Genomic DNA, 27,340 nt, shown 5'->3' on the forward strand with positions numbered 1-27,340 from the left:
CTCATCGGCGGTCTGCCGTCGAATGACAGCTTCTGCAGGTGGGAAAAAATTCACGCGTGCGCATTAGGATCGCCTACATACGTGCACCAATCAACGCCTCCTTCGCTTCTTTTTTTTTTACGCACGAAAAATAAAGGTCGGATACTTTTTGAACACAGTAGTATATATATATATATATATATATTATATATATAAACGTACATACACATATATATATATATATATATATATATATATATATATATATATATATATATATATATACAGTCATGTGAAAAAGTAAGTACACCCCATGTAAAGTTTTGACTTTTTCAACATATTTCAACATACAGCTATTTGATCTTCATTTCACAATATTGATAGATAAAGGTGATATAATATAACAAATATCATGAAACATTTACATTTTGTAGTCCATTGTATAATTTAAATAAACATAAATGCAAATTTCGCATGTGGAAAAAGTAAGTACACCCCTACATTTATCACTACTTCAAATACCTAAAATTAGAATCAGGTGCACCAGCTCAGGTGCAAATGATTAGAACATCGATAGAGAGGATCTTGAAGGAACCTGTCTTATTTAAACCTCAGACATTTAGTTTGGTTTGCTCTTTGTTGTTGAAGTGAGCGGCGTCACCATGCCTAGATCAAAAGAGCTCTCTGAGGCCTTCAGAAAGAAGGTTATAGATGCCTACGAGTCTGGGAAGGGATTTAAAAAGATCTCCAAACAATTTGAAATCAATCATTCGACTGTCCGGAAGACCATCTACAAGTGGAGAAGATTCCAAACAACTGCCAACTTGTTCAGGTGAGGCCGCCCCAGCAAGTTCAGCCCGAGAGTAGATCGCAAGATGCTGAAAGAAGTCTCCAAGAACCCCAGAATGTCATCACGGGACCTACAGGTAGCTCTTGCCACTGTTGATGTCAAAGTGCACGAGTCTACCATTAGAAAGAGGCAGCACAAATTTGATCTACATGGGAGGTGTGCCAGGAGGAAACCTTTGCTGTCCAGAAAGAACATCAGGACAGGACTAAAGTTTGCCAATGAACACCTAGGCAAAGACCAGCACTTCTGGAACAATGTACTCTGGACAGATGAGTCAAAGGTAGAGCTATTTGGCCACAGTACCAGAAGACATGTTTGGTGAAAACCAAAGACAGCATTTGACCACAATAACCTGATACCAACTGTAAAGCATGGTGGTGGAAATATGGTTTGGGGCAGCTTTGCTGCATCAGGGCCTGGGCAGCTCACCATCATAGAATCCACTATGAATTCTTCATTGTACCAGAGGGTGCTTGAGGATAATGTGAGGCCATCTGTCAGAAATTTGAAGCTCAACCAAAGGTGGACCTTGCAACACGATAATGACCCTAAACATACCAGTAAATCCACCAAGGAATGGCTGAAAAGAAAGAAATGGAGGGTTCTGGAATGGCCAAATCAAAGCCCGGATCTAAATCCCATCGAGATGTTGTGGGGGGATTTGAAACGAGCTGTGCATGCCAGAAACCCCTCAAACATCGCACAGCTGAAAGAATTCTGCATGGAGGAGAGGGCAAAATTTTCTCCCAGTCGAGGTCAGAGACTGGTAGACAGTTATAAGAGACGCCTACTTGAGGTTGTTTCTGCCAAAGGGGACAATACCACCTATTAGAGCCAAGGGTGTACTTACTTTTTCCACACGCGAAATTTGCATTTATGTTTATTTAAATTATACAATGGACTACAAAATGTAAATAACCACCTTTAGAGGCCATTTTCCCCGCAAAGCGGGGGTTGGCCTTTTTCGGGAACCATGGTTGTTGTTGTTTTTTGGTCCCCTTTTTGAAGCAATGTTTTACGGCCGGATGCCCTTCCTGACGCCAACCCTTTTTGCCGCCTTTAACGACAAACAGGGAATTACCAGTGAACTGGTACTCAATTAGCCGACCTCGGAAGGATGACAGGCTGAGTCAACCCCCCTGGCGTTAATTCAGCGATCGAGCGGGATTCGAACCCAGGATCCTAGGATCCTAAGCCGGCACCCTAACCGCTAGCCCAACACCAGGGTGTAAATTTAGATCGCAAGATGCTGAAAGAAGTCTCCAAGAACCCCAGAATGTCATTTACATTTACAAGAACCCCAGAAACATTACCCATTTAATCTTATATTTTTTGATGACCTACACGGAGGTTTCCGTATTTTCGTCGTCAGAAATACATGCCATGTTTAAGGAGAATTGCGGTGTTATTGACTTATTCCTACATGCGGCACCAGGGACTACAAAATGTAAATGTTTCATGATATTTGTTATATTATATCACCTTTATCTGTCAATATTGTTGAAATGAAGATCAAATAGCTGTATGTTGATATATGTTGAAAAAGTCAAAACTTTACATGGGGTTGTAGCGGTTACTGCTGGATGCACACAATCGCCTTGCACCGGCCAGAACACGGCCAGACGCGCCTCTCCCGGGCATGCCCGGACTCACTGTTCCCGGGCACGCCCGAACCTCCCGGGCACGCCCGGTCTCGTCTTTCCCGGGCATGCCCGCTCTCGCCTTTCCAGGGCTCGCCCAGAGCGACCGGGCATGCCCGCTATCGCCTTTCCAGGGCTCGCCCAGAGCGTCCGGGCATGCCCGCTATCGCCTTTCCAGGGCTCGCCCAGAGCGTCCGGGCATGCCCGCTATCGCCTTTCCAGGGCTCGCCCAGAGCGCCCGGGCACGCCCAGCCTCGACTTGCCAGGCCGCAGCCAAACACGCCCGGGCAGGTCCAGACTCGCCTTTCCAAGGCTCGCCCTTGACACCCGGGCATGCCCGGTATAGCTTTTGCCGGGCAAACTTCCCGACATAAATGTGTATATATATTGCTGCCCGATAAAGGGGCTTGTCAGAATACCTGAGCTGTTTTGTTTCAATAAAGCAACTCGGACGAATTCCGTCTTTGGTCGCGTCAATTCTTTCGACTCGCGTTGGAGCGCAGTTCCTTCATTGGTGACCTACCGACATGGATACGGCAGTGACGCTTAAACTGCCTACCTTCTGGGAGGCTCACGCCGCTGTTTGGTTCGCTCAGGCGGACTCTCAGTTCGCCCTGCGAGGCATCACCGCGGACGACACCCGCTTCCACCATGTTGTGGCGGCGCTCGGTTCCGCCACCGCGGCCCGCGCCTTGAGCCTCCTCGAGCACCCGCCGGCTGCTGACAAATACGACGCGCTGAAGACACTCCTCCTCGATGCATTCGCCCTCTCACCGGCAGCACGCGCACGGCGCCTGCTCGCTCTGCCCGAGCTCGGCGACACGCGCCCGTCAGAGCGCATGGACTATATGCTCTCGTTGCTCGGTGAGCACTCTCCGGATTTTCTGTTCCGCGAGCTGTTCCTTCGCCAGTTGCCTCACCCGGTACGCCTCGCCCTGGCTGGCACGTTGATCACGGATTCCCGCGCCCTCGCCAGGGAAGCCGATAAAATCTCCTCGGCGGGCCAGCACATCGGCGCGGTTACCTGGAGCCCGCCGCCGTCCGAGGCGACGCCCACGACGCCCGAGCGCCCTGCGCGGTTGGAGGCCGAACTGCCGGTGCAACTGGCGGCCGCCACGCCGCACCGCCCGCTTCCGACACGACGGCCGGGGCCTCCACCTGACCGTGCGTGGTGTTATTACCACGCCAGGTTCGGACACAAGGCTCGGACGTGCCGGCCCCCGTGCACTTTCGGCAGGTCGGGAAACGGCCGGGCCGGTGTTCATTCCCAGCCATGAGCGCCGGCCACTTGGGCAACTTGCTGTTTATTCGGGACAAAGCGTCTGGGCGGCGTTTCCTGTGTGACACCGGCGCCCAACTGAGCGTCATACCCGCCTCCGAGCAGGACAGGCGGGACGCCGTTTGCGGCCCCTCTTTGGTCGCTGCTAATGGCTCGGCCATACGCACTTTCGGCCCACGCGTCGTCACCCTCTGCTTCGGCAGCCAGCGTTTTCAATGGAGTTTGTGACCGCCTGCGTCCCCATGGCTTTGCTGGGCGCCGACTTCCTCTGCGCGCACGGGCTGCTGGTCGACGTCAAACGTCGTCGCCTTGTCAACGCCGAGACCTTCAGCTCCCTGGCGTGCACGATGAGCAGCTCCGCGCCGACCGAACTGGCGTGCGCCCTCCCGGCAGCGAACGAGTTCGCTCGCCTGCTCGCGGAATTCCCGGCCCTCACGCGGCCGACGTTTTCGGCCGTCGCGGTGCGGCACGGGATCGAGCACCACATACCCACTACGGGCCCGCCGGTCTACGCCAGGGCCCGCCGCCTCGACCCGGCCAAGCTCGCCGTGGCGAAGGCCGAGTCCGACGCGTTGGAGCACCTCGGCATCGTGCGGCGCTCCGATAGCGCGTGGGCCTCGCCACTGCACATCGTGCCAAAGCCGGGGGTGGATGGCGCCCGTGTGGTGACTACCGCCGTCTCAACAACGCTACCACCCCCGACAGGTACCCGATTCCGCATATTCAGGACTTTTCCGCCCGTTTGGCGGGACGGGTCATCTTTTCGAAAATTGACCTGATACGGGGCTACCACCAGGTACCTGTCCGGGCGGCCGACGTCCCGAAGACGGCCGTCATCACGCCGTTCGGCCTGTTCGAATTTTTGCGGATGCCGTTTGGCCTCAAGAACACGGCCCAGGCGTTCCAGCGCTTGATGGACGGCGTGCTGCGCGACCTGCCGTTTCTTTTCGTCTATCTGGACGATATCCTCGTCGCCAGCACGTCCCGCGCCGAGCACCTCCTCCACCTCCGAACACTGTTCGGTCGCCTCAGCGAGCACGGCTTAATTGTCAACCCGGTCAAATGCCACTTCGGCGCGACGACCGTTGACTTTTTGGGCCACCGCATCACCAAGACCGGGGCCGTGCCGCTGCCGACCAAGGTTGAGGCCATCACCACGTTCCCGCGTCCCCGTTCCATCAAGGCCCTCCAAGAGTTCCTCGGCATGGTGAATTTTTATCACCGATTCGTGCCCCGCGCTGCTCAGCTCATGCGGCCCCTTTACGAGGCCCTCCGGGGCAAGCCGGCCAAGCATGACATTGTTTGGTCCGCGGCCATGGACGCGGCCTTCGCCAGCGCCAAACGGGCCCTCGCCGACGCAACGCTGCTGGCTCACCCGGTGCTCAACGCGCCCATTGCCCTCACTACGGACGCCTCCAACTACGCGGTGGGCGCCGTCCATGAGCAATGGGTGGACGGGGTTTGGCAGCCACTCGCTTTTTTCAGCCGGCAACTCCGGCCGAACGAGTTAAACTACAGCACGTTCGACCGCGAGCTGCTCGGGCTATTCCTGGCCGTTCGCCATTTCCGACACCTCCTGGAGGGCCGCCCGTTCACGGCTTTCGTCGACCACAAGCCGTTGGTCTACGCAATGGCTAAGGTCACGGAGCCGTGGTCGGCCCGCCAGCAGCGCCACCTCTCCGCTGTGTCGGAGTTCACCACGGACATCCGGCACGTCGCCGGCAAAGACAACGCCGTGGCCGACTGTCTTTCTCGGGCCAGCGCGAACGCGGTCCACCTCGGCGTGGACTTCGCGCTCATGGCGGCCGACCAGACCACCGACGCCTCGGTGCAGGCACTCCGTGCGGCGGACACGGGCCTCCGCCTGGCCGACATTCCCTTCGCGGGCACCGTCCTGCTCTGCGACGTCTCCCAGGGCCAGCCTCGCCCCATCGTGCCCGTTTCCTGGCAGCGCCGCATCTTCGCCTCCATCCACGGCCTTTCTCACCCGGGCCGGAAAGCTTCTCAGAAGCTGGTGTCGGCGCGTTTCGTCTGGCACGGCCTTCGACGAAACATCCGCGACTGGGCCAACGCCTGCACGGCCTGCCAGCGGGTCAAGGTCCACCGCCACACCCAGGCCCCGCTGGCACCTTTCGCCGTGCCTGAACGGCGTTTTGACCACGTCCACGTGGACCTGGTGGGTCCCCTGCCCCCCTCGCGGGGGTTCACCCACCTGCTCACCATGGTGGACAGGACCACCAGGTGGCCGGAGGCTGTGCCCCTCGCCTCCACCACCACCGCCGACGTGGCGCAGGCGTTCATCGCCACCTGGGTCGCGCGCTTCGGCGCACCAGCGGACATCTCGTCCGACCGCGGCCCACAGTTCACGTCTGAGCTTTGGGGCGCGGTCGCCCTTTCGTTGGGGGTCACGCTGCACCGCACCACGGCCTACCACCCCCAAGCCAACGGGTTGTGCGAGCGGTTTCACCGCTCCATGAAGGCGGCACTCATGGCCGGCCTTCAGGACGACGGTTGGGCCGACCGGCTGCCGTGGGTCCTTTTGGGCCTTCGCACGGCCCCCAAGGAAGACCTCCAGGCGTCCGCCGCCGAGCTCGTCTACGGCCAGCCGCTCCGCGTCCCGGGCGAATTCGTGCCCGACGCTACCAGTCCCTGGTCCGCCGCTCGCCAGCGCTCGGACCTCCAGGAGGCCGCCCGACGATTTGCCCCCGTGCCGACGTCCCGCCACGGTGGCCCCCAGTCCTACGTCCCCCCGGCGCTTCGCACAGCGGAGTACGTCTTTGTGCGTCATGACGCGCACCGGGGGCCACTCCGGCCGCCGTACGACGGGCCCTTCCGGGTCCTGCGACGGGGCGACAAGTCTTTCATCGTCGACTTCGGCGGCCGGCGGGACCGGATTTCTGTGGACCGCCTCAAACCGGCGCACATGGACGTCGACCGACCACCACGGTTGGCCCTTCCTCCGCGGCGAAGCCGCCCCCCGTCCACAGTTCCCCCCGCTCGACCACCCACCACCACATCGGACCCCTCCCCACGACCCTCCAGGGGTCGCTTCGGCCGGGTCATCCGGACCCCCCTTAAATTGACCCTGCCGGTGCAGGTCGATTCTGGAGGGGCGTGTGTAGCGGTTACCGCTGGATGCACACAATCGCCTTGCACCGGCCAGAACACGGCCAGACGCGCCTCTCCCGGGCATGCCCGGACTCACTGTTCCCGGGCACGCCCGAACCTCCCGGGCACGCCCGGTCTCGTCTTTCCCGGGCATGCCCGCTCTCGCCTTTCCAGGGCTCGCCCAGAGCGTCCGGGCATGCCCGCTATCGCCTTTTCAGGGCTCGCCCAGAGCGTCCGGGCATGCCCGCTATCGCCTTTCCAGGGCTCGCCCAGAGCGTCCGGGCATGCCCGCTATCGCCTTTCCAGGGCTCGCCCAGAGCGTCCGGGCATGCCCGCTATCGCCTTTCCAGGGCTCGCCCAGAGCGCCCGGGCACGCCCAGCCTCGACTTGCCAGGCGGCAGCCAAACACGCCCGGGCAGGTCCAGACTCGCCTTTCCAAGGCTCGCCCTTGACACCCGGGCATGCCCGGTATAGCTTTTGCCGGGCAAACTTCCCGACATAAATGTGTATATATATTGCTGCCCGATAAAGGGGCTTGTCAGAATACCTGAGCTGTTTTGTTTCAATAAAGCAACTCGGACGAATTCCGTCTTTGGTCGCGTCAATTCTTTCGACTCGCGTTGGAGCGCAGTTCCTTCAGGGTGTACTTACTTTTTCACGTGACTGTACATATATATATAGATATTTATAAGCTGCAGGCCAAAGAGGACTGGGATACAAGGGTAGGGATAGACAGTCATCTTGAAGGACTAGAGGGGGAAAGAACACTCAGGAACTTGATTTCACAACGGAGAAGAATGGGATAAGGAAGGTGGGAGGGATGGAGGGAAGAGTGGTAAAGGAGTGGAGGTGAGAAGAGTTTTGAGTGGGTTCATAAACGTACATGTACTCAGGGCCACCGCAAGCCAGAATGGGCCCTGAGGCAATACCAAGTGAAGGGGCCCCCCCTGCCCATTTAATCTTATATTTTTTTGATGACCTCCACGGAGGTTTCCGTATTTTCGTCGTCAGAAATACATGCCATGTTTAAGGAGAATTGTGGTGTTATTGACTTATTCCTACATGCGGATTCATTTCTTAACCCATTTCATCTGGATTGGGCTTGACCAACACTCCTGTGTTCATTTACCTCATTACTATGATTGTCATTATGTAAGTTGTTCCCACAGTAGTTTATTTTTACGAGGGAGGGTGTTTCTGCCCTTTGCAATGGCATACTGGGGAAATCACCCTGAGTGGCCTGGAGGGAGACACAAAATAAAGCTGCCCCCAATATTTTATTGTCACAAACAATCATGACATGAAACAGAAACTGAAGGAATAATTATCGGCCCCTATTAGGTCCTGGCCCCCGGGGTAGTTACCCCGCCAGCCCCTCCCCCCTCCCCTGACCTCTCTCGGCACCCCATATGTACTACCTGGTAAAGCTTGGGGGAGGCAAAGGTTTGCAAGGGAAGAGGAACGAGATGAGGAAACGAGAGAGGCCTCTAAGGTTGCCAATCTGTCTGCAGTCAGGAAGAGGTACCACCCCATGATCTTAGGCCTGCTTGTGGGAATTGTCAATAATGTTCAGGGCCTTCGATTCAACTGTGCACAGAAACAGTGGTTGGTGAAGCCGCAGCCCACAGTGGAGAAACACCACATGTTAGTGTGGAATGAAAACCTTACAAACCGCCAGGTGTTGAAGAGGGCTTTGAATAATTTAAAGGACACAGGTTGATCGGCCACAAACCGTTTATCATTATTATAATCACTCTGTGTAAGCTGATGGAAACATTTATTTACTTTTCTTTTCCAATACGCTCCACTTTTCCAATAACATTAACATCGTCCACTTGTCCAGTGAAAGTAGTGGATCCCAGGGATGTGGAGATGCGATGTTTCGGATGGTTTTAAACCTTGGCTACATTCTATTCAACCTTGTGGAATCTCACAATTCGTGTTTGTCTGACGAATCCTTCACGTACAGACATTACATTTGGAGCAAGGTCATAACATCGGATTTATGTCTTAATATACGACGTTAATTTACAAAATGCCACATACGTACACCATTTCCCTCTTTTTCAAGTCGCCACATGGAATACATAACAACAACGGTACCTCGACCAGCCTCAACAGTTTACGTTTTGTACCCCACCGACAGGCGGGATCTCGATCCAGACCTAAACCAAAATCCAATCGATTTGTTCTTGTCACACACCCAACCTGTCCACCACGTTTCGTCCGAATCCACCCATTACGTTTTGAGATATCCTGCTCACAGACAGACAAACAGAGGTGAAAACTTAACCTGCGTCCACCTTCGGTGGCGGAGATAATTAGCTCAGAAATGGGAATTTTCTCTCAAATAGTTTTTTTTATTTTTGGTATACAAGATCGAGGCTCGTGTAAGAGCTAACGTCAATCGCAAAAAAACAAACGGACACATAAAACATAATAAGGGGAGAGAGAGGGAAGCACACAAGTACAACAGCAGAGAACAGAGACATCGGAATATCTGTGGGAGGGAGAGGGATTGGGGGGAGGAGGCATGGGAAGGCGGGTGAAGTGGGGGGGGGGGGGGGGGCGGCAGATGTAAAAAAAAACACATGGGCAAAAAAGTGGATCTGGGAGTGAATTAACGGGGGTAGAAGAGATCAAGGTTTTGGATGGAGAAAGGCAAGAGATGGTGGTGAACAGCTGTTTTAAAGACCTGGAGGGAGGAGTGGGATTGAAGAGAGTGAGGGAGTTTGTTCCAGACGTGGAAGTAAAGAGGAATGAAAGAGTGAAGGTGAACATGGAGTCTTGATTTTGTCAATTTCACCAGAAGAGGGTTGCTGGCAGATCTTGTGTGACCTGTAGGAGTATTTGGGGGACAGAGCCCAGAGAGAGCTGGGGGAGCAAGGCCAGAGAGGAGTCGGTAGAAGGCAGAAAGACCACCAACCTGCCTGCGGTGAGTGAGTGAAAGGCCCTCGGAGTTAGCTTCATCGCGGGAGATTCCAATGATTCTGAACGCTTTGGTTTCAACAGCGTGAAGCCGAGCGAGGTGTGAGGCAGGAGCACCGGCCCAGAGGGGAGAGCAGTATTCCATTGAGCTGTGGATGAAAGCCTTGTATGTGGTGAGGAGCTCAGGTGTGCCAAGGAAGGACTTCACATGATGGAGGATGCCCGGTCGGTGACTGGCTTTGGAGGCCAGATTTGAAATGTGGTTATCCCAGGAAAGATCATGGCAGATAGTGAGACCCAAAAGCTTGAGTGACAGAACTTCTTGGAGAGGATTATTCAGAAAGTGGATGGGAGGGTTGTCCAGTCAGTCTTTTCTGAGAGACATAGCAAGAGTGTGAGATTTGTCAGGATTGATGAGAATAGTTGAGATGAAATACATAATTTACCCCTGGCACAAATAAATTATCAATAAGGACTTCGAAGAATAACCGGAATGTCCAAATTGTTGTTTTAATGCACAAAACCCACATTTTATCCAAAATGCCAGCAACACCATACTTGCAATCTTTTCATTCGCAATTTAAGGAAATCGAGAAACATCAAATCGAAACGCTCACCTCACCAGCTCCTTGGAAAACTATCTTGTGGTCAGAGAGCCGATTGTTGGTGAGGCGTAAAGACGCCAGAAGGCCCGCCACAGCCACAGCAGCGGTGCCTGAAAACAGCAAGTCGGGACAAGCGAGTTATCAAATAATGACCAATTGGATGGTTACAAGCCTAAACAAACTGCATTCTCCGCTCGTTGGGTCGCAAGATTTGATATACACTGCAAGCAATTAAAATTCCATCACATCCATGTCTTACAACCATTGACGAGTTGACAAATCATCTACAGCTGCAGTGAGGGAGGATGTCTCACCCAGAAAGACCTTTTTGGTTTTACGTTTGTCGTTGTGAGTGGGTGGAGGTGAACAAACAAGGTTTGGAACCCACACTCAGGCAGCCGAACAGTCGACAATACAGTCACGCAGGAAAACTCCTCTTGGCAAAGCAACGGAGGCCGTTTTGGCCTTGGATACGCCGCACGACAATGACCGAGTGTTGAGATTTTCAACTTCCACGAAGCCGCACCCTGTACAAAACCCATCATGACGTGAGCAAAGAGCGGAAAAATGAAATCGGCCGACTCAACTCGTACAGAGCCTCATCTCAAGTACAATGCGAAAACTCGTTTTTCTAAATTGAGATTTCTGCATTACAGACCTGACAAAGATGAATACAGTGCCCTCCATAAGTATGAGAACAGTGAAGTCAAATTTGCTTTTATTGATATATACTCCAGAAATATGGATTTGAGATCAAACGATGAATACGAGGCAAGAGCACAGAAGGCCAGCTTTTATTTGTTGGTATTTCTATGCAGATATGTTTTACCATTGTAGAACAATAGCACTTTTACCTTAAGTTCCCCTATTTTAGGTACCTCAAACCATAATTGTTCTGTTCCTAAATACAAATCAGACCCCAAAAAACTACGATAAATATCTATGGATGAGAAGTGACGGGTTCATACAATTTCCTGTTAATACAATTTTATTGAGCGGCAGCAATGGATAGACCCTCGAACGGCACCCGGTAAAGCGCGTCCCTCTGCCAGGCTGACCAGTTTACATTTTGTATCCCACTAGCAAAGGTACCCGGCCTTGCCGGGCAACGCCGGGTCCTTCCTCCCACTCCCTTCTCCCCTCTCCACTATTTCCCCTCCACCCTCGCTCTCTTCTCTCCTCCACCCTCACCCTCTTCTCTCTGTTGTCGTCCACCCTCACTGTCTTCTCTCCGCTCTCCTCCACCCTCACACTCCTCTTCTCTAGTCTCCTCTCACCTCTTCCTCTCCCTCCTCTTCTCCCCTCCTTTCCCAACGGCCAAAAAGAACTTTCGAAGATGTCCTATATAGTATGCATGCATCTCACAAAACGGCGGTAGGGACCCGTTCATTTTTCCACGTATTATAAAAATAAAATAAAAAATAAAAATAAAAACGTTCCTTTTTCCCAGATTTCATTCAGAACACCTTGAGGGACCACTGAAAATGCAAACACATTTCGAATAGACCTTCCAAATAAGCAATACCCCAGTCCGAAAGCCACAAATCTATTTAATATTTAGTTATTTTGAATGCATTTTTTGTTTAAAAACGTCTAATTTTGTCAAATTTTCTTGGAATTTATTTTAGTGGAGTCAAACGATAACAGTAACAAGTCAAAAATGGTACAACACTAAATCGTGGGATAGTCCAAAAGGGTTTACCTTTGTTAGGCCTCAAAGCGTGGGGAATTTTAAAAATTAATGAAATCAAAACCTGAGACCCCACAAACGTGTCACTTTACCTCATTCTGATCAGGAAGCACTCTTGTCTCCAAATATGCACACGTACACCCACTCACTTTATTATTTAATGATTGAAGATGCTTCAAATGTACACAAGAGGCCTATGGGACGTCAGAGCTATGCGACTCAAACAAAATGGTGGTGTCTGGCTAATGGGTGGGGCTCATGATGCTGCGGGAGAGGCGTGGTCTGTAGAATGGATGACGCTTATGACCCACAGACACAAACTCGGCTTTATCTACATGCCACAAATATATATATATATATCTGTGCAGCGTCTGTCCTGTCCTGTGTTGTCCTGTGTTGTGTTGTGTTGTCTTGTGTTGTGTTGTGTTGTCTTGTCTCGTCTTGTGTTGTGTTGTCACTGAACTACTTTCTCAAACTTTTGTGAAATCGTACCAAACTTCTGGTATGCACATATCTCTCCCGTCGGTATGTCCTAAGGGTATTTTTTTGAAAAGGTTTCCTTTTTTTTTTTTTTTTTTGGAATTTTTTTGGGAAACTTTTTTTTTTCAACTTCAATTGTTTATAAAATGTGATATCACGTATATTACAAATACATTTGTGCAAAATAATTGTTTGAATTATGATTGGTTTAAACCATGATAAAACGGCAACTCGGGTACAGTCATTTATCTATATATCTACACATCTGGGCAGTGTCTGTGTTGTCACTAACTCCTCAGTCACATTTGCTCTACGGCTAGGATACGGCGGCCGTACCCCCCCTAAATTGACAGAAACGTGCGGCGGCCGCAGAGTTTCTGAGGTGGCCTCAGGGTGGCCCTAGGGCATATGGCTATCTTTTACAGGCCGTAGGGGTCTTCGTGGAATTATAGCGCGGAGTTATAACTTTTTTCATTTCTAGGTTGGCCGTAGCAATTCGACAAGCCGTAGCCATGACAACTGTAAGTGCTGTTATACATATGAAAAAGAACTGGTATATATACCCACTCGTTACCGTCCGTCTGGCCGCACGTTCGCCTTAGGGCCCCCCTGCGGTCGCCTTGCGGGCACCTTGAGGCTACCTTGCGTCTGCCTTGAAAATTCTATGGCCGCCGCAGGGACGCCCTAAGGTCACCGTGCGACATCAAATCAAAGACCGTACGGCACCCCCACGTTTTCGGTCTCCACAATTTCTAAATACCCCGTGCGGCTACCCGAAAAATAAAAACGTATGTGACTGCTACATTGTGTGACCGTGGAAATACTGCGGCCGCCCTATAATTGCTAGTGGCCGTAGATTTTGTAGACCCTACGGCCACCGAGCCAAATGTGACTGAAGCATTAACGACTCCCTCAAACTTTTGTTTCCGTGGTTGTGAAGTGTTTTTCATAACGTTGTGGTGGTTTTGAATCACATGGCGGTGAGGTATTTTGAATTATGTGGTGGTGAGGTGTTTTAAAATGACGTGGTGGTGAGGTGTTTTTAAATCACATGGTGGTGAGATGTTTTTAAATCACATGGTGGTTAGGTGTTTTTAAATCACATGGTGGTGAGGTGTTTTGAATTACGTGGTGGTGAGGTATTTATAATTACGTGGTGGTGAGGTGTTTTTAATTATGTGGTGGTGAGGTGTTTTGAATTAGTTGGTGATGAGGTGTTTTGAATTACGTGGTGGTGAGGTGTTTTGAATTACTTGGTGGTGAGGTGTTGTTAAATAATGTGGTGGTGAGGTGTTTTTAATTTCGTGGCTGTGAGGTGTTTTTATTACGTGTTTTATGGCTGTGAGGTGTTTTTAATTTCGTGGCTGTGAGGTGTTTTTATTACGTGTTTTATGGCTGTGAGGTGTTTTTAATTTCGTGGCTGTGAGGTGTTTTTATTACGTGTTTTATGGCTGTGAGGTGTTTTTAATTTTGCGGTGGTGAGGTGTTTTTATTACGTGTTTTATGGCTGTGAGGTGTTTTTATTATGTGTTTTATGGCTGTGAGGTGTTTTTATTACGTGTTTTATGACTGTGAGGTGTTTTTATTACGTGTTTTATGGCTGTGAGGTGTTTTTAATTTCATGGTGGTGAGGTATTTTTATTACGTGTTTGTGGCTGTGAGGTGTTTTTAATTTCGTGGCGGTGAGGTGTTTTTATTACGTGTTTTGTGGCTGTGAGGTGTTTTTATTATGTGTTTTATGGCTTGAGGTGTTTTTATTATGTGTTTTATGGCTGTGAGGTGTTTTTATTACGTGTTTGATGGCTGTGAAGTGTTTTAAATTACTTGGTGGTGAGGTGTTTTAAATTACTTGGTGGTGAGGTGTTTTGAATTACTTGGTGGTGAGGTGTTTGAATTACTTGGTGGTGAGGTGTTTTGAATTACTTGGTGGTGAGGTGTTTTGAATTACTTGGTGGTGAGGTGTTTTGAATTACTTGGTGGTGAGGTGTTTTGAATTACTTGGTGGTGAGGTGTTTTGAATTACTTGGTGGTGAGGTGTTTTGAATTACGTGGTGGTGAGGTGTTTTGAATTACTTGGTGGTGAGGTGTTTTGAATTACGTGGTGGTGAGGTGTTTTGAATTACGTGGTGGTGAGGTGTTTTGAATTACTTGGTGGTGAGGTGTTTTGAATTACGTGGTGGTGAGGTGTTTTGAATTACGTGGTGGTGAGGTGTTTTGAATTACTTGGTGGTGAGGTGTTTTGAATTACTTGGTGGTGAGGTGTTTTGAATTACGTGGTGGTGAGGTGTAATCGTCCCAAACTTCCAGTCTGCACCTACCCCTCCCCTATGTATGTGCTGAGGGGTTCTTTCTTGAAAAAAAACATTCAACCTAAATCTTCAACCTAAATTGCCTATAAAAATGTAATATCACAAACACAACAAATACATTTGTGCAAAGTAATTGTTTGTATTACTAGGACGTGCCCGTACGTGGGTGCCCGTTCCTTGGTGCGGCCCAGCATCTAGTCGAGACCCAGTCACCCAGGCCGATCACCCATTCCGACCCCAAATTCCTCATCGACGATAACTAAACAATATATTATATGAATCGCACCGTACATACCTCCTTCTAGATCTTGTTCTTGTCTTGATATACTCACTCAGGCTCACTCTATCACGACTGAGTCCTCCCAGCTCCTCCAAATGGCGCCCGCTACGCCTCAAATTCACATCGGCCACGCCTACGCAACAACGTGTTCTGTGATTGGCTGGCCTACCCCGCAACCTGTTCTGTGATTAGTTTGGTAAATAAATCGCCATAGCTCGGTAACTACTTCTCCGATTAATATGAAACCTTGAAAAGGCACATCCTCAGGTCCCCAGCAATATACCTGGCAAGTTTCAAGTATATCGGACCCGTGGTTGTCGAGAAACAGCGGTCACAGACAAACACACAGACACACACACATACACACACACATACACACAGAGATTACTGGAATTATAGATAGATGATTGGTGTAAATCATGACAACACAGCAACTCAGGTACAGTCATGAGCCTCAGCTAAAATAAGCCCGTCCCTCAGTAACGACGCTTGGTGAGGCGAGCGCAGCGAGGCAAGCCAAGCTAGTATATATATATATATACATACATATACATATATATATATATATATATATATATATATATATATATATATGTATATATATATATATATATGTATATATGTGTATATATATATATATATATATATATATATATATATATATATGTATATATATGTATATATATATATATATATATATATATATATATATATGTATATATATATATATATATGTATATATATATATATATATGTATATATATATATATATATATATATATATATGTATATATATATATATATATGTATATATATATATATATATGTATATATGTGTATATATATATATGTATATATGTGTATATATATATATATATATATATATATATATATATATATATATATATATATATATATATATATATATATATATATATATATATATGCGTCATAAGAACCCACCACCATTGAACCCACTTATGACAGTATCTGAACTAAGATCAAAATTCTGCTCTGTCGGAGGGTTCTCTTGAGAGCTTGACAGGCAGAGCGTATGTACATGGCAGTGACGTCATTACGTGCACTCATTGAAAGCTGGAGAACTGAAGATATTGTTACAGACGCGGTTTTGGATGTTAGTTTACCGAGCGGTTTGGTATGACCGCGTCTGCACAGTTTACCCGATTCCACTCGAACGTTGGCCAAATCGCGCTATGCTAAATCAATTAAGGAAAGGATACAACGGCTGGGTTGAATGACACGACACCAGGGGTACAGTTCTCAAGACCTCCGGAGGAGGTTATAATATTTGTATGCGGAACGTTTAGATTACAAGGACAAGAGGTACAGCATAGGAAGGTGGGCACTTAAATACGGTCTTATATTAGCCCCGACAGACGACAGATAAACGGGACAAGACTGACTCACACAGGGATTGATGGCAAGGAAGGGCAGGTAGTCGATGGACAGCACAAGGTGCACCTTGGCTCAGGGACAGGATAAAGCGCGGTCCAAAAGATGCAGGGAGGTCTCTCAGCGCTCGGAGGTGGCGACTTCTCTCTCCAAGCTGGGGGCGCATCTGGCGTCACCTCCGGTAAGTGGCTGCGTATATCCAGCGGGGAGTGACACGCCCTCGGCTCGTTAGCTCCGCCCCAGATGGAATCGGCCCGCCGCTTCTTATTGGGTGCGGGGGGGTTACCGGGCTCCGCCCTTGACGAGGAGCTGACAGTCAGCCCTTTCGTGGTAACCCCGTCGGAGCACATGGGCAATGGCGGCTAACCAAGCCGGAGTGAGGACGCACACTCCCCGCGCGCTGTTGTTGTAGTTGTTGTTGTTGTTGTTGTTGTTGTAGTTTCATGAGGAAGATGGGAGGAGGTATGGGGAGGTCCTAAACTCACTACTGGTGCCATACAATCACATTCTGGTGCAACGAAGAGTCAGAATTAATGGAAACGAGTCCTTAACTGACATAGACTAAGACTAACTAGCAAGATGTCCTATAGTTGTCTACGTGAGATGCGGTGAACCTGGGCACGACATTTAATGGGGGAAAAAGGGGAAGGTCGGTTCTACAGAGTGTTGTTTACAGACAATGGGACTAGGGAATGGGGGATTGGGGATAGTTGGGGAGAATTGGGGAAATAGGGGAATATTTACAAGCGGATATGGATGGAGGCCAAATCCCATATCCGCAACAATATATTTGGATATATATATATATATATATATATATATACACATACAGACTTGGCATTTAATATGGATTTTTTTTTTGTGGGGGTGAACTTACTTTTCAAGATGTCTTAGAACCAAAAGTTCATTGGAATTATGTTGAAATTATTCTAGCTTTTGTTAATGTGACCTTTAAAAGAAACAAAAACCACATTTGACATTTTGAAACAAATAAATTGATCCTTGAAAGTGATGTAAACTGATATCGAACTCAATTCACGGACAGTATTGTGTTAAACTTCTGTACGTTTTCCAGAAGTATCTCTTTATTTTGCACATTAGCCAAATTTTTTTTTAACAAAAACAAAAGTTAAATTACGACTGGGATTACGGACAGTAAAATTACAGTTCAGTACTTCGTGTAACCCCCACGAGCATTCAGGAGAGCACGTACATGTTGAGGCATGCTGTTTACGAGATTTGCCAAGGTTTGGACAGGAATCGCTTGCCATGCAGTGACAATAGCCTGCTGCAATTCACGCACAGAGGTCGGCTGCTGGTCCAAGTGGTCGATTTGACACGTTAATTCTGCCCACAAGTTCTCTATCGGATTCATATCCGGGGACATGGCAGGCCACTCCATATGCTCTACACCACGGTCAGCAGGAAAGTGTTGGATCATGCGAGCACGATGAGGCCGTGCATTGTCATCTTGGAAGACAAAGTTTCCTCGAAAGGCTGCACGAGCAAATGGAAGCAATGTTTCTTCCAGAATGGCCCTGTACTTGAACTGGTTCAGGTTTCCATTCAGAACAACCAGGTCAGTTTTGCCCCCTGCATGAAAAGCAGCCCAAACGGTCACCCCACCACCTCCAGCTTGGACTCTTGGCACTATACAATCTTTGTTGTCGGCTTCATGCACTTGTCTGCGCACTCGGACGCGGCCATCTTGACGATAGACCAGAAATCTAGACTCGTCACTGAAGATCACGCGATTCCAGTGTCATGGCTGCCATTGACGGTGCTCTCTGGCCCACTGCAATCGGCGCTGGCGGTGTTGTCTGGTCAGGCGTGGCTTTCTCAGGGGACGCCTGGCACGATAGCCTGCTTGAACCAGTCGTTGGTTGACTAGCCTTCTGGATACAGGCACATTTGTCAGTTGCTGCCACTCAGCCCTAAGCTGATTAGTTGACTTGGTACGGCCATTGCGGACTAACCGGTGTGCAGCTGGCGATCATCCCTCCTTGTGGTTCTGCGGGGACGACCAGGCCTCGGTATTGGAGTAGGGACACCCCTCTGAGCAATTCGTTTCAGGATCTTTGACACCTGACCTTGAGTGATGCCATACTGCCGAGCAATAGCACGCTGTTTCATGCCGGAATTTCGTAAAGCCACCACTCCATGACAAACAGCATTGTCGAGTTGACGGACCATCTCCCGAGGAAGCGGCAATAACTTTTGGAGACGTGCAGCAGTTGTTTTCCACTAATACAGAAAGCAACAACCCTTGTATACCCGACTGTGAAGCCAATCATCAAATGCACCTGTCCGTACATTTTGCCACGCCACCTGTGATATAATCCCGTTGTTGACTTCTTGCTGCGACAGACAATCAGTGACATGGTTCTTTTAACAAATAAATCACCAAAGTGTAGAAGAAACTCACCAGATTGACATACTGAGTTAAGAAAGTAAACCCAAGTCAAGAAAAAAAAAATATTCCATATTAAATGCCAAGTCTGTATATATATATACATACATATATATATATATATACATATATATATATATGTATATATATATATATTGTTACGGACACGGCTAGGATGTTGTTTGCCGAACGGATGGCCGCCGCGCCCGAACAGTTACCCCGACTAACCCGATTCCTGAACGTTGGCCAAAACCGCGCCACAGATATTCAATAGGGAAAAGACAAAGGCGACACGGATGTGAAGAAGAAGAAGACAAAACGGGTTTGCAATACGAATATAATTTATTTGCTATTTACAGGACCAAAGAAACCAAGGAAGAAGAAAAAAAACAAAAAAAAAAACACCTTTAGAGGCCATTTTTCCCCGCAAGCGGGGGTTGGCCTTTTTCGGGAACCGTGGTTGTTGTTGTTTTTCGGTCCCCTTTTTGAAGCAATGTTTTTATGGCCGTATGCCCTTCCTGACGCCAACCCTTTTTGCCGCCTTTAACGACAAGCAGGGAATTACCAGTGAACTGGTACTCAATTTGCTGACCTCGGAAGGATGACAGGCTGAGTCAACCCCCCTGGCGTTAATTCAGCGATTGACCGGGATTCGAACCCAGGATCCTAGGATCCTAAGCCGGCACCCTAGCCGCTAGCCCAACACCAGGGATAAACCAAGGAAGAAGGAAGGATAATAAAATAATTTACAGAAGAACTCAGAGACACAGTGAAAATCGCTAGCTTATCGCAGATGAGCGAGGGGTAAGGTCACAAGGGTACACATCAATACAGGCAATGCAAGGCGAAGTGCGTACGGAGAGCGAAGTGAGAAAGCTCGTCTCTACCGTACGTCACCCCCCCCTGTCACCTACTCTACCTTTGCCCTTACCCCATATTTACAAAATCTACACCTTTACAAATTCGTCGCTACTGTCACGTCTTCCCCATATTTCCCCTACACCAAATTCGTTACCACAATCCCTCTAACCAAAATTTGCCATCACCCAATTCATCATCAATCCTCATAAGGAGGGAGAGATGGAACATCAACACAATGTCACACCCACGTCATGATGCGTCTCACATTCCAAACATCTGCACAATAAAAAATAATAAAACAACCTGGCATGGTGTTGAGTACCATCACCTCAGGTGAGTGGATGTAGATGGTGCAAGGAGATTCTTAATCCTAACTATCCTCTAAATGCCATTAACACACTTTACACTACCCGGGGTCTTTCCCTGCCAATCCATTAGCCAACTTACACTATGGGTTCTAAAAACCAATTCCCATTGACCAAACTGTGGTGCTTCATCAATTTGGGGTCTCACTCCCCCGATGCAACTCCCTGTGCCCTTGCACAATTTCCGGGCTGGGTCGTGCAGCTCTCCCAGCAGGTCTACCCACCTGCACACCTCCACCACTGTAGTTGCCACCCGAGCTTACCTAGCTCCTCACCCTAACCTAACTAACTGGGGAAGGCCCCTCCTGGCTCTGTCACCCCTTGGTGCCCTCTGGCACTGGGCTACCCGGGTCCGTCCTCCGGATCCTCGGGCCCCATCCACAACAACTCTACCGGCTCCCAGAGCCCACCTGCGGCCTCACCTGGCCGACATCCTCACAGTGGCGGAGTGCCCATTTAACTACACACACACTAACAGGCTACACGCCCAGCCATTTCCACGACACTAATGCACCCATCACTACACTCCTGTGCAACTACCCGCACCACAGATGCCAATATCCAACCACAATTTACCTGTACCCTCTACCTAACACTTGCACTACCCTCCCCGGGTATTCGTGATGGGGGTCCATCCTCCTTTCCCCCATCCACACCTTCGCACCATCCACTCCACTCCACAGTTTCCACCATACTCACTCCACGACCATCCATTCCAATACTCCATATACTCCAGACCATTTATTCCACGCAACCATTCTCAATACACCTGCAGTTGCACACCTGTGCAATCTCACCTGGTGCCACCTGCACCCACCTTGGTCCCTGGACCATTTGGTCAACACAACGCACAATCACCTATCACCATTACTCACTCATACACTGCTCCATCCACCTGTTCAGTTGCACACCTGTGCAATCACACTACAACTCACACTCACGGCATCATCTGAACTACCTGTTGCCCTGCTAACTTAGTGCTCCCCGTCTTCCCTTTAAACTAAACACATACGTCATTATCATCCAAACCAATCTACCTGCGTCCGCACTACAGGTATCATTGTCACTACCTAATCTTACCGTTACCTAAGGCCATCTCTCTAGATCCCTACACACTATATCCTAACCCTCCCGGGCTAGTTTTCACTGCCATAAACCCCATAAATCTATTGCTCCTTTGCCCCCGCTGTGAGAGATGGCAGAGTTGCCATCCCACCACATCAGGCCTCTTCTCCTACCACCCCCCCAGTCCTCTGACGCGACGAGCCCCCGTCGCAAGAGGTACTGGGGCCTGCCTCGGCATCTAGAGCCGAGGCGATCCATGAGGGCGCCTGCTCGCCGGCATAAGGTCTTATCCGGTCGGCATGGACGATCCGAGGGAGGGCCCGTGGCCCCATTTTGATCTTAACGACCACGTCACAGACTTGCGACAGGACGACTCCCGGGCCTTGCCAGGGCGAGGTGAGTTTTGGGCACTTGCCCTTCCGCTTCCGGGGATTAAAGAACCAAATCTTCATCCCCGGAGCGTATTGACTCCCCTGGCTCCGGTCGTCGTACCTGCGCTTCATCTTGGCCCCCGCCAGATGGAGCTGGCGGTGGGCGAAGGCATGGACCCGCTCCATGCCTTCCTCCAAGTGACGTGCGTAACCCTCCCTCGGCGGTGTATCCGTGGTGTCTGGCACGGGACCGCATAGCAAGTCGGCAGGAGCCCGTAACTCCCGCCCATACATAAGCAACGCTGGACTGCATGCGGTGGCTCCGTGCTGGCTAGTTCGGTAGGCCATCAACAAGTACGGGAGATGTTCGTCCCAGTCATCCTGACGGGTGGTGGTGAACAATGCCAGTTGTTGGATCAATGTTCGATTGAACCTCTCCACCATCCCGTCAGATTGTGGCCGTAAGGGCGTGGTCCTGGTTTTTCGAATTGACAGGAGTCTGCACACATCTTTTAGCAATTGACTTTCAAAATTTCGACCCTGATCGGTGTGCATCTCCTGTGGAATCCCGTGCCGACATACAAATCCTTCCACGAAGGCCTGCGCCACAACCCCGGCTTCTTGGTTGGGGAGGGCGTAGGCCTCCGGCCACTTGGTAAAATGGTCCATTACAATGAGGATATATTTATTACCTTGGCGGGTGCGGGGCAGCGGTCCTAGAATATCCATAGCCACCCGCTCAAGGGGGGCCCCCACCTGGTGTAATTGAAGGGGGGGGGGCTCATCCTCCGTGCTGGTCCCTTTTTGGCAGAACAGGCGTCACATCTCCGACACCAGTCCTGTATGTCGCGCCCCATATTCACCCAATAGAACCTCCGGCGGACCCGAGATGTTGTCTTTGTCCTGCCCAAATGGCCGCCGGAGCGGGTACCATGCACCTGTTGCAATATGACGTTCTTAAATTTGTCAGGGACTATCACCAGCCAGGAAGTTCTATCAGAGGGAACCTCCACCCACTTGCGATACAAGATGTTATCTTTCAACTCCAGGGTCTGCCACTGAGCCCAATACGCCTTTGTTTGCGCCCCGAGGGGGGTGACCTCTTCCCCCTTTGGTCTTTGCCCCAATTTGACCCATTGGAACACCGGCCCCAGAACAGGATCCTCCTGCTGGGCCGTGCTCCAAGCCAAAGTTCCAAATTCTTCATCTGCGGTTAGTGGTAAAATTGGCCCTCTCACCCGGGTTGCCCGGACGACGAGAATCGGGGCAGAATCGCCCAATTGCTCCCTCTCCTCGTGTCTCGCACAAAATTTGCAGTTTCCCCCAGACAAGGACGCCGAGAGAGTGCGTCTGCATTACCATGGGCCTTCCCGGCCCTATGGGTCACATTAAAATCGTACTGCTGCAACTTTTCCAACCACCTTGCAATTTGGCCCTCCGGTTCCTTGAACCGAAGAAGCCATTGCAAGGAGGAATGGTCAGTTCAAACCGAAAATTTCCGCCCGTACAGGTACGGGTGGAAATGGTTCATGGCAGCCAGCATAGCCAATAACTCTTTGCGAGTAACACAATAATTTCGCTCGGGCCTACTTAAGGCCCGACTATAATAACCAATCACTCTCTCCACGCCCTCCTGTGTTTGAGACAAAACTGCGCCCAATCCTTCCTGGCTCGCATCCGTGTCCAGGGTAAATGTCCCGTCGCTAGTGGGGTAAGCTAGAAGGGGTGCGGATGTCAAACACCCCTTCAATTTTTGGAAGGCCTCGTGGCACTCCCTTGTCCAATTAAATTGCGTCCCCTTCTCCGTAAGCCGGTGGAGAGGACGGGCCAACTCCGCAAATTTCGCCACAAAGCGCCGGTAGTAGGAGCAAAGTCCCAAAAATCCCCGCACCTCCTTGATGGTACGTGGTGCGGGCCACTCCTCTACCGCTTTAATTTTGTCTGGGTCCGTTTTTACCCCCTCGCGGCCGATCACGTGACCTAGATAGGCCACCTCTCTTGCAAACAAGGTGCACTAACTCGGGTTCAGCTTCAACCCTGCCTGTCTGAGGCACCCGAACATCTGGTCCAAATTAGCTAACGCCTGGGGGAAGGTCTTGGCATGTACCAGGACGTCATCCAGGTATACCAGGCATGATTGCCATGGCATGCCGCCTAGCACATGCTCCATTAATCTCTCAAAGGTGGCGGGGGCGTTACACAAACCAAACGGCATCACAGTGAACTGATACAGCCCCTTACCTGTGGAAAATGCCGTTTTCTCCTTCCCTGTCCGATCCATCTCCACCTGCCAATACCCACTCTTGAGGTCCAAAGTTGTGAACCAATTTGAGCCCGCAACGGCATCGAGGGTGTCATCAATTCTTGGCAGGGGATATGAGTCCTTGAGTGTCACGTTGTTTAGCTGGCGATAGTCCACGCAGAACCGCGTGGTCCCATCCTTCTTTTTGACCAGCACAACAGGTGACATCCAAGGACTTCCCGAGGGCTCGATCACGCCTGCGTCGAGCATTTTTTCAACCTGCTCGTCAGCTTCCGCCCTCTTGCTCCAAGGGAGCCGCCGGGCGGCCTGACGAATAGGCCGGGCCTCACCGGTGTGGATCTGATGTTTCACCAGGCCCGTACGTCCAATATCCTCGGTGGACAAGGAGAAGAGGTCCAAATGGGACCCAACCAGTTTGTGTAAGGCCTCCCTCTGGGTACCTCCCAACTCTATGCTACTTCGATTTACCATCTCGCAAATGGGATCGGGCCAATTCCTAGAACTTATTGAAGGCTCCCCCTGGGGCCGGCTCGGCTGGACGTTCTCGCCCCTCACTGACGCGACTTCTCTAACTGGGGTGCAGCCAGCTACCTTCGTGCCCCTCACTATAGTGCGTGGTTCTGTGCTAATATTAATTACTCGGACGGCCACCATCGGCCCGTCCGTTTTTACAAGGGTGCGGCCCACGATTAAACCAGGTATGGATCGCGCTGCCACCGGTTCGACCAGGCCGCAGGACTCCTGCCATGTCGGGCGAGCTGACCATCGGGCCGGCACTACGGCCTTGGCCCCCGGAGGGATGGTCATGGCCTCAGGAGCCTCCAGCTCCACCCTCTCGGCCGTGCTCACCCCCTCCAATGGTAGCTCTTCCACTTCCCATCGCAGGATCCCCCGGCTCAAGTCGATTTTACAACCGCTGGCAGTCAACAAATCCAACCCTATTAAGCATGGGTCGCACACCTCCGCCACCCAAACCTCTATCTCTTGCTTTACCGATCCCAACTTGAGGGTCACAAAACCACGCCCTATGATCGGAGCCGTTGCCCCGGTAGCCAACTCCAAACTATGATTTTCCAGACGCTGGATTTTACCCCAGCCGTCTGCACTCGAATTAAGGATCACGGGGCTGATGATCGTGGCGCTGGCTCCCGTGTCCACTACGGCGTCTACCCCCACGCCGGCAATTTTGCACCGAATTGTCAAACTACCTGTTCCAATTTGGCCACAATGAATGACCTGCCGCGTCAACGAGGGCTTCTCTCCATCCCCTACTGCCGAACACCGCCCTGCATGCCCGGCACGCTCTAGTTTCCCGGGCCCTGGTGGGGGGGTGTCTGAGGTCGGCTAGGCCGATCGATACGGGGCGGAGTTGAGGGCATCGGTTGGCGGGGAACGTCCCGGCGCGGAGCTCGACACTCCCACGCACGGTGACCCAACCGAGCACAATTATAACACCTTACCTGGTAAGGTGCTTGCCTCCGGTATTCCGAATTTCCCCCCTGTATGTCCGAATTGGGGTACTTTGTCGTGGACTACCGGGTGCCACCGCTGGAGCCGCCTGCCATGGTCCAGGTCCCGCTAGGCGCCGATCCACTAACCTCCGGACCATGCTCTCCAGGTCAGGGCCCCCCATCACGGGCCCTACCTGACGCACCGCCACCGCGTGGCGCTCGCCTCCCCGGGCCAGGGGCCTCGCTGCTTCCCAACGGGCTGCAGCGTCGGCCGCCTGACTCATGGTCTGCGGGCGCCACATGGCGAGCTGTTGTCGGAGCTCCAGATCCGGAAGGGCCTGGATAAAGTGATCCAGCGCCAGGCTTTCCTGGGAACTCGCTGCCATGTCCGTGTGTGCAATCCCTACGGCGCGGCGAATATCGTGAGCAAGTTCCCCGATGGTCTCCTGGGGCTTGCGTTTTCGCTGCGCAAGTTGAGCTTTAACAAGCTCGCTTCGCTGCTCAATACCAAAACGATTAATTAAAGCCGCACGGAGAGCTGGCAGGGTGAGAGCACCCGGTGGTAAAGCTGTCAGCACCTCCGCTGCCGCACCGCGCAGTGCCCCCACCAGGTGTACTCCACCTTCGTTCGGATTCCAACCGTTGCCTTTACACACGTACTCAAACTGCGCCAGGTACGCCCTCAAATCACTCTTGCCGTCATACGGCGCGAGTGGGACCTTGTGGGCGCCCAAAGGTCGGACCCCGCGCGTCACTCCTTGCGGGATCAACGCGGGACCAACCGTTCGGGCTCCCACAGTACGCTATTCCCGGGGGGCTCCCGCGCATCCCCCGTCCCTCCAAACACTACCCCTCCTGGTGTCGATGCCTCGGCCGCCCTTCCGTAACCCGCTACCCACTCCATACCCGCACACCCTTGTTCACCACCACTCCTCCTCTCACTCCCCATAGCCAGACCTCCTTGCACACCTCGATCCATACACTCCGGGCCAGTCATACACCTCGCCATTGGTCCCTCACGAACACCCGGGTCTACAACACCCCCCAAGCCGACTGAATCTCCCCTCACACCATATACATTTCCGCATATATCGTCACTCACCTCGGTACCTCGTCGTCGCACCTCTTCTGCCACCTGCAAACTCTTTATTTGGTTAGTGAGCACATCTTCATGATTTGAACACAGACCTTGCACATACTCCATCACTTCCTCCCTTATCTCCTTTTTAGTTTCCCTCCATCTCTTCTTAATTTCACTCACCCCCTCTTCCACCTCCTCTAATTTTTCCTTTACCTCCCTCATTTCCCGGTGCGCCCCTTCAATTTCGTCCTCTAAGGCCACCTTGACAGTTTCTATGTGCGTCCTCACCTCCCGGTCCTTCGTCTCCATTACTTCTGTCACCTCTTCCAACCTCTTCGTCAACCCCTCATGTACCATCTGACATTCCTTCTTTGTCGCTATTAATTCATTTTTAATGTCTTTTTGTGTCGCTTTTAACCCCCCGATTATTGCAGTGTTCTTTTCCACTTGGTCCACGAGTTCCTTTTGTCCCACTGTCAGCTGTTCTACTCCCCTCGTCAGACCCTCTATGCCCCCCTGTAACCTAGCCGTATTATTCCTCACCTCTTTCTCCATACGCTTCTCACCTCGCTTTACCTCCTCGCGTACCCCCGAGACCTCCTCGCTTACACCTCGTCGTATTTCCTCCTTCATCTCCTCCATCTCTTTTGTGGATGCCGCCCTCATCTGTCCTAATTCATCCCTTTGGGCATCCAATTTGGTTTCTACCCCGATTTTCACCTCCTCTATCTGCTCTCCCATTTGTTTAATTTCCCGGGCCGATTGCTCCCCTATTTCCCGCAATTTGTTTTCCATCTTGTTTTCTAACCCCTCTAACCCATTTTTCACCCCCTCTATCTGATTCTCCTGGGCAGCCATTCTATTTTCCACCCCCGTTAACCCATTTTTCACCTCTTTTATCCCGTTGTCTAA

General features: G+C 50.8%; 1 protein-coding gene across 2 annotated transcripts in view; it reads right to left on the bottom strand.

The window, feature by feature from the left end:
• Window positions 1-27,340, bottom strand: part of LOC137439729 (NADP-dependent malic enzyme) — a 140,830-nt gene that overhangs the window by 16,937 nt on the left and 96,553 nt on the right. For both annotated transcript variants that reach the window (XM_068135769.2, XM_068135770.2), the window contains one exon: window positions 10,402-10,499. In XM_068135769.2, coding sequence (XP_067991870.2) covers window positions 10,402-10,499 — 98 coding nt within the window. The remainder of the gene's footprint in view (window positions 1-10,401; window positions 10,500-27,340) is intronic.

This window comes from Myxine glutinosa, chromosome 14 (genome assembly GCF_964187855.1).
Source record: "Myxine glutinosa chromosome 14, kmMyxGlut1.1, whole genome shotgun sequence".
In the NCBI taxonomy this organism is placed as follows: domain Eukaryota; kingdom Metazoa; phylum Chordata; class Myxini; order Myxiniformes; family Myxinidae; genus Myxine; species Myxine glutinosa.